The 7,689-nt window shown below is 36.8% G+C and overlaps 1 protein-coding gene across 3 annotated transcripts; it reads right to left on the bottom strand.

Annotated features, from left to right (window-relative positions):
* Positions 1-532: 532 nt before the first annotated feature.
* LOC108061096 (progestin and adipoQ receptor family member 3) lies at positions 533-7,352 on the bottom strand. Of its 3 annotated transcripts, none has more exons than XM_017147136.3 (6): positions 7,223-7,352; positions 6,357-6,475; positions 3,333-3,470; positions 2,174-2,278; positions 1,594-2,067; positions 533-1,151 (listed from the first exon to the last, which is right to left on the bottom strand). In XM_017147136.3, the coding sequence occupies exons 2-6, from the start codon at positions 6,459-6,461 to the stop codon at positions 921-923; spliced, it is 1,053 nt and encodes a 350-aa protein (XP_017002625.2). In that variant the 5' UTR covers positions 6,462-6,475; positions 7,223-7,352; the 3' UTR covers positions 533-920. The 3 variants fall into 3 exon arrangements, with proteins under 3 accessions (XP_017002625.2, XP_070073978.1, XP_017002627.2); XM_070217877.1 differs by having other exon boundaries at positions 7,244-7,340; XM_017147138.3 differs by lacking the exons at positions 6,357-6,475; positions 7,223-7,352 and adding an exon at positions 4,861-5,181.
* Between the last annotated feature and the right edge of the window lie 337 nt (positions 7,353-7,689).

Raw genomic sequence — 7,689 nt, 5'->3', positions numbered from 1 at the left:
AACAAGTCTCAAAGAATACTCCCCTAAGATCCAGTGGAATTCTTAGCCGAGACTCTTACTTTTTATTGAAAGCTATTGATAACTTCGGGGTGTTCGGATCACTGGAATGTTAGATCTAACACGCCATCTAGAAATTTTTGATATGTTTTGGATCTCAAGGTGGTGATAAAATATCAATTAAAACCTTAATATAAACCCTTCTAAAAACAATAATGTTTCACAATCCCAAAAATCTTGGCTAACATAGCGTTTTAACACGCCATCTACTACATTTCAAAACAAAACTAGGGTTACCATTTGTGACTCGGTAGCGAAACTATCGACATCATCGACAGATGGATGTCTTTGCTAAGCTAGTATGGTGTATTCGCTAACCACCACTGTTAACTTAACAGTCGTTAAGTTTTAAAAAATCTAAAAGTTTAAAATTCACAAATGATCTATGATCAAGTGTAACTACAGATAAGACGAAAACCAACCAAGTCAAATACAAACTGAATAGCGATAATAGCAATAAATACATCAGCTCAACTTGTTTTGTACTTTTCATATTATATTTGCATTTAAAGTATTTGTAAAAATCGAGTCAACAAGACTAACACAGCTTCAGCTCAAGACACATGCAATTTCAAAGACATTGTATTTTAAAATGAAATGAATTAGGAAGTAAAGAGAGAAACCATCATTCCGCTCGTGCGAAGCCAACTCTTTGGATTGACTAACATAACACGAAACCCTAACTAATCGGTAAGTTACACATAAATTAATCATATCGGTCAACAACTACAACTAAATATTAGTTATTAGCGGATAAAGCGCGCCCCATAAACTATTTACACTAGGCTAGAGTCTACTAGAGTCCCATTTCCGTTTTCGCTGCCATTTCCGCTCCTCGGATCTTGGATTTACGATCTCAAATCTCAGGCGAGAACGGGGGCACTGCAGCCGTTATTCAGGCGATATTCGGCATAGACCAGTCCGGTGTTGTGCCAGTGGTAGAAGGCCGCCACAATGATCAGGTGCCACCAGTTGTGCGAGTGTCCCACAAAGTCCACCTTGCCGGTGAACCAGCGCTCCGGGATTTTGGCCGCGTAGAAAACGAAGGCGACGAGGCAGAGCAAGTACATTACCACGATACGGGGCACCATCAGCTGCAAAGGTTGAATAATTCATTGATTAAAAAAAGTGGATTTAATAAATAAGAGTTCTAAGAAATTTAGTCAGCCTTTTTAAATACCTTTTTAAGTCCCAAAAAAACATTTTAAAATCATAAATATAAATAAAAGCTTTTTTTCGAAATACATGAAGTCTTAAAAAGTCGTATTTTGAAAAGAGTTAGAATACATTCAGTTGCCTTTCAAGATTTCTATTAAAAACGGAAATTGTTATTTTAAATTAAATAAATAAATAGTTGTTTTGTTCAAAATTTTATAAAATCTTGTATTCATAAAATAAAAGATGAATTCGAATTGAAAATGTTTCAATGAAAAAAGTTATATTTTGTCAAATCATTTTTTTTTTGTGAAAGCAGATTTTTGAAATTTTTTTCTAATCCGAATTTTTGATTATTTTATTATTTTTTATGGTACCTACCCTGACTAGCTCGTTCTCCAGGCCGCCCATGGCCACCGCCCAGTGGCCCAGCGGAATAATCCCGTAGGCGGACCACAGCAGCAGCACCGACACCTTGGCGTTCATGGACACATTCAGCCGGGGAATCTGCACGGCAATGGCCAGGGCGAACATGCCCAGGGCAATCGTGGAGTACAGGGTGCGCAGGAAGGTGTGGCACCAGAAGGCGTAGTACATTCCACTGATATAGATGGCCACCAGCGACAGCGAGATGCCCAGGAAGTCCACGGATAGGAATAACTCATAATGCTCCTCCGATTTGCAGGAGAATATGTGGTATATGGCGGACATCAGCATGCAGAGGCAGAAGCAAACCAGCAGACAGACCACCAGGATCTGGTCGCTCAAGGAGGCGTGGAGGCGCAGGAATTGAAGGTCGAAGATCGTCAAGCCAATGAACAGGATACACCCGGCCAAATGGCTCCAGATATTGATCTATAAAAAGAAAAAACTTTAATTAAAATCTAAAAAATATCTATCAGGTTCTAGGATCTAAATTTTACTTAACATTAAGATAGACAGAATTAATATAGTATCTTACCGTCTCATTGGTCCACCAAAAAATGCTCTGCAAGCACAGCTTGTTGGATAGGAATGTGCGGTAACCTCGGCGGATATAAGGGTTGAACTTCAAGTGACTGGGGGCCTGCATCGAAAAATAAACCAAACACAATTGAATAAACATTCCAAATAAATACGAATTTTTCCAAGCCGATAAGACATGCAAATCGAATGCGCAGCATTGAAAATAAAACAAAGAAAAGCACAAAAAATAGAAACGTTAAAACAAATGGAGGAAACCTTTTGGCTCTGGCATCCCGCCCAATCAAAGTCGAAAAAGCTTTTCATTTTGTTCAATTAAAAATAAATAAAACTAATTAATCCAATTTTTCTAGTTAGGAATCTTGTAGAGAAATGTTTTAAATGTAAAAAAAGACTAGGTGAGGCATTTGGGAAAAAAAAAATTTTTTTTAATTTTTTATTTTATAAATGAGATTAACATTTGTAGGTAACATACACTTGTAAAAAGTATAATAATAATACCAAATTAAATCGTATTTATGACTTTGAATCGGAAGCAATTATATTTTCAAGCCCACTTTAAGTCTGGTTTAAAATTGCTTGGGAACTTGTTCAAAATAAATGGAATTGTTTCGAGAGCTTTTTACCAGTAGGGCTCCAAAAAATCCCAGAAATTCGATGACTTGGGGATTTTCACAGACATGTAACATACAACAGTATACACCTCCAAAACAGTGGCTTCTTTTTATTTGCCAGCGCTATTTAAATATTAAATACCCGCTGTAAAGCTTTTTATTTGTTGCTGGTCGCGACCTTGATTCAGTTGGCATTTGGTGGGTTTGTTTGTTGTCTAATTGTATTATTTAGCAATTGCTGCCAACTCGACCGCCATGGCGGATTTCACATATTTCGGCGTTTTGGCCATTTTACAACGAGCGATCGCTTTGGTCTTTGGTCATATGACGATAACAATAAGCCAAAAGTCAGAGTTAAAACGCCATGTAAATCGATGAAAAACAGAAAAACATTTGATATAAATTCGCGATGGCTTGAACTCGCATTTGTCCCTGATTGTGGCTTTTTGTCAATTCGCCAAATACAATTTGCGATCAATTAAAATTCTGAGTGCGCGACAATTGCCGCCAAATTGACCCCCAAGATCGTGTGGGTTAACTCACATCATCGAAATTGCAGAGCCATTTGAATTTGGACAACTTCTCGTCATAGTTGGGTCCATGCCCCAGAATATTGGGCTCCTCGTCGGACGGAAATTGATGCGATGCGTCCGAAGAGTCCGTAACCAGTTGACCATCGATCTGAAAAAGAGAAGAGGTTAAAAAGGAAACCTTATCAATTAGCGATTAGGCAACTCAAAAACTAATTTGAATTGAGGACAAGAACGGATTTATTCTTCCGCCTTATAAACAGACGTTGCCAACTGGCGGTTTTCGGCATTATATATTTTTAGACAACAGCAACTGCAGTCGAAAATTGATTTGTTTGCTGATTTTATTATTATCTTTTCTGCGGTTCCTGATATTTCAGTTGTTGCTGTTGTTTTTCTCTGGGGCTTTCGTTTTTCGGTTTCGCGTGTAAACAATCGAGCATTGCAATAATGCAATAATAACAACATCACTAATAACCCCATAAACAAACAGCAACAACAACAGCAAAAGGGGGCTTGACTTTAATTTGTTTATCCAGCTTCTAAATCTAATGCATAACAATAAAAACAACAACAACGATATGTGTGGGAGGGCAAGTGCAAGTGCAAAAGCAAGTATCTTATTCAATTCGATGACGTTGTGTTTACAAATTGTTATGCATTTTTTGCGTTCCGTGTTTGGATAGCATTTGCACTTGAGCCCATAAATGCATTTAATAGGATAAAATATAGTTTCATTAATACCTAAAATGTTTGTTTCATTTTTACGATAAACCATATTTTTGTATTTCTTTATTTAACCTAATATACCCCCAATTCGATGCAACTTTGTTAAAATGTAAAATATTCAACATAGTGCAATGCTAAATTGTAACTACTTTGAATAGATTTTACAAACACTTAACACTCGGTGCAAGAGTCACTAAAAGGTTAAAGAGAATATCTTTCGCTACCTATTTGCAAATAATAATAATATTGAGTGTTTTCCCATTGACTATCTGCTAAAATTGAAATGAATTTGTTTATGTAATTGCTTTTCTCAACAATAAAATATTTATTCAATAGCAAGGCGTGTAGGATAAATTTAAACAACACATTTTTTTTAGGAAAAAAAATTAGTTTTAAATCTATTTTAGAAGGTTAAAAAATAGTTTACAACTTAAAGTATCTATGTATAATCTTAAAAATATTAGACCCATGAATACATCTTGTTAAAATTTTGACTGAATATTAATGTGAATGTAAACCATATTTTATCACTAAAACTCAAAAATTACAGCCCTAAGAAAAAGTGAATTTCCTACAGAAATTTACACAAGCGTGACACTTGACATTGTAACTTGTTAAATATTTTCGAACAAATACGAAAATATTCCAGATTCTAGCAAACAAACGTAGTAATTGTGGGCAAATAGAAAATATAATGGAATGCCATCGATAAACAGGATGTTACATTCATTTATCCATTGACGTAGTTTAGCCATTTGTTTAGTTTGTCGCAATACACACAGTAGAAATTTAGAGTTTGGAACCCAGCTTACATCTTTCTTTTTGTTGCCTCGTATAATGCATTTCAATTCGGTTGTTGTTGTAGTAACAATTGTAGTTTCCATTTTTGTAATTTTTTTCACCAAGTAAAAATCGTTGGAACTTTATGCTATAATGTCTGTTTTCTTTATGTTTTTATTTTCCCTTATTTTTTTCGCATAAAAATATTTTATTTCAACACACAAAATACACCAAAATGGGCATTTCAAAACAGTGTTTTCCAAGTGTTTCGCGACTCCTTGAGGAGTTTTTCAACTGAGCGCGGAAATAAGTAAACCGTTGCTATTGCCAACTAGCTGGCAACTGAAAACCTCCCGATATCCAATGTGGCCAATGATGTGAATCAAAAAAGCTTGTGGAAAAGCTTTCTATAGTTTTGCAGCCGCCGAGAGGCTGTTTTTATTGAGTCAAAAATGCTGAGCAATCTTTTCACTAGAGAGAGGTCTTTTTAAGATTTTTCAGCAGGCGGTTATGCTGAAATTATGCGAAATTTCGTGGCTGATGAGCTTTCGCTTCTTGTGCAAGCAGCCTGTTTTGGTCAAGTCAGGTTGATTATCGACTACACTCAAGAAAATCTATAGATCTTTATTCATTTTTCATCAATAAATCGTTTCTGAACCAATACAAAAATTAACATATAATATTTTACCATTTAAAAACTGTGTTTATCAAACTCAAAATATTTCCTATTTATTATGAATTTTTTAAATAACCATTTTTGGGAAAACTGCGTTTTTGTTTGATGAAGACAAGCCCCCTTATTATATAACCAATCGACTTTATGATTGATCGCACATTGAGAACCCTTTTATAAACAAAAATTGCACAATTTTGAAAGCTCGGGCTTTTCTCTCCAACTCGCATTAATTGTTTACATGATCTCAATACAGACGGATGCATGATGTGTTTTTATCGCTGACGACGGGAGACATAAATAAAAACCGAAAACTGAAAATCGAGCCCAGAAAACCAGTTTCAGCTTTCGTCGAAGTTCAGGAATTCCGCGTGGGGACTTTCGCAAGGCCCATGGGCATGTGTGTAAACATAATGCATAACAAGATATCGGTGTGGCAAGCTCTAATCGGTTACAAATAATAATACCGACTTGACCTTGGCTCCATTTGTGGAGATCTAGTGGCTATAGCCCTGGGGCAATGGCGAAAATCGCGCACTCTGCCACTTTTGTGTAAGGTTATATTTCTGAGCTCTTGGTTCAGCTTTTCGGAGGGCCATACACCTCACATTTTGGGGCCTGACAGCTGTGATTGAATGCGATGCGATGCACGTGCCGTTAAGAGACTTTGAGAACAGGAGCGGATTTGAAGCCCTGCAGTTTCCGGGTTAATTAAGTAAGTACTAAAAAAGTATAAAACACTTGCTGGCACACTTAAACCCCCTATAATGCAGGCCCACTCCCTTGTAAACTTTGCCCATTATTGTTATTACAGATAAGCGATTTTCTTTAAGCTCGCGAATTTTGTCCACTTACCCAACAGTTGTCCGCAGAATCCTTTCCAGATTTTCGTAAGTAGCAGGTGGACGATTCCACCGATAGTTCTGTTTCCTCAAGGACCTCTCGGGGACGGGGACTCATGGCGACTTGGAAGCCTGATGAAATTTACAGAAATTCAGCTCGGTTAGAGATCGTGTGTCCGGGTAAATATTTAAACTGTGATCGCCAGTTGGAGACCGGCATGTTATCCACCCCCTCCCCATTTCGCAGAAGAGTGCGAAAATCGAGTCGAGCTTCTAAACAAAAGACAACTTGAATGGTGCCAAGTGGGGAGCGTGTTGCCATGTTGAAGACAACAAAGACAGCGAGCTTCTCTCTCTGTAGCCTCTCTGTTTTTCACTCTTTATCGCTTGAACTTTCTTCAAAGTTGAACTGATTGTAGCTGGATGAAAACCTTTTCTTAAAAAGGTCTCAAAAGTGGGCAACTGTAATAAGTCCAGCTCTGTTGTCAGGGACTAATCCTCATATTAAGAGAAATGAAGATAAGAATAAAGGATAAACAACTATTAATAGTATTATTTAGGATCACTTAATAAATATATGTATATTGAATATGATTTCTTATAAAAATCGGAAAACAAAGATTAAAATTTAAGATTATGCATTCATTTTCGATTTTAATTGAGCCATAAAATTGTTTCCTGTGTGCTTAGCAAGAAACATTTGTTTCCACGACTGCAATTTTGAGTTTATTTCTTTTATAGCACACATTTCTCTCACAAAACCGTTTGCATAACCAAAATTTCTAAAAGTGTTCCAGGTCAATCGCCCGCAGGCAGCTTTCTCAGCACGTGTCCCAACAAATGCAGTTGTTAATTGCCATTTCTAAGGGTCCAGATAACCTTCAATTGATTTTGATTTACTTTAGTTTAACTTGGCCACACACGGAATAGAAATCGGAATTTCACTTCGAGCTGAGAAGTTCTCGCGACGCGGCAAAAATATCAACTGAAAATTTTCACAGACCTCGAGTGTAATATTTGCCGTGGAAGAAAGAGAGTTCGCTACAAAGAGAAGAATGTGGGGCTCTTAAAAGACTGATCTCGCAAAAGCTCCACGAAACGAAGCTTTGGCGCGCGAGCATGTTTCTTTTTTACTTTGTATTTGAATTGATTAAATGCTAATTTAGCATGCTGTGGCCGTTGCCGCCATCGGAGATTTTACACTGGAACTTCAAAAGCGCTTCCTGAATATTTAAATTTCATTTGTCATTGCTCTTTAAAATGGTATCTTATAAATCTGCGGCTCCGTGATCACTTTTGGTAGATCATTTTGCATGATTTTCCACTGAACTAAAAGGGTCTATTAA

This window comes from Drosophila takahashii, chromosome 3R, assembly GCF_030179915.1.
Source record: "Drosophila takahashii strain IR98-3 E-12201 chromosome 3R, DtakHiC1v2, whole genome shotgun sequence".
NCBI classification, from domain to species: domain Eukaryota; kingdom Metazoa; phylum Arthropoda; class Insecta; order Diptera; family Drosophilidae; genus Drosophila; species Drosophila takahashii.
The sequence above is the reverse complement of the archived record's forward strand: the minus strand, read 5'-3'. Positions and strand labels throughout refer to the sequence as shown.

What these genes read in the sequence shown, in the direction of transcription:
- LOC108061096 (XM_017147136.3), bottom strand. Translation starts at nt 6,461, where the DNA reads ATGAGTCCCCGTCCCCGAGAGGTCCTTGAGGAAACAGAACTATCGGTG. An exon ending in ATTCTGCGGACAACTGTTGG is followed by an intron (nt 3,471 to 6,356) that starts GTAAGTGGACAA and finishes TCTCTTTTTCAG; the next exon opens with ATCGATGGTCAACTGGTTAC. An exon ending in TGGAGAACGAGCTAGTCAGG is followed by an intron (nt 1,152 to 1,593) that starts GTAGGTACCATA and finishes CAACCTTTGCAG; the next exon opens with CTGATGGTGCCCCGTATCGT.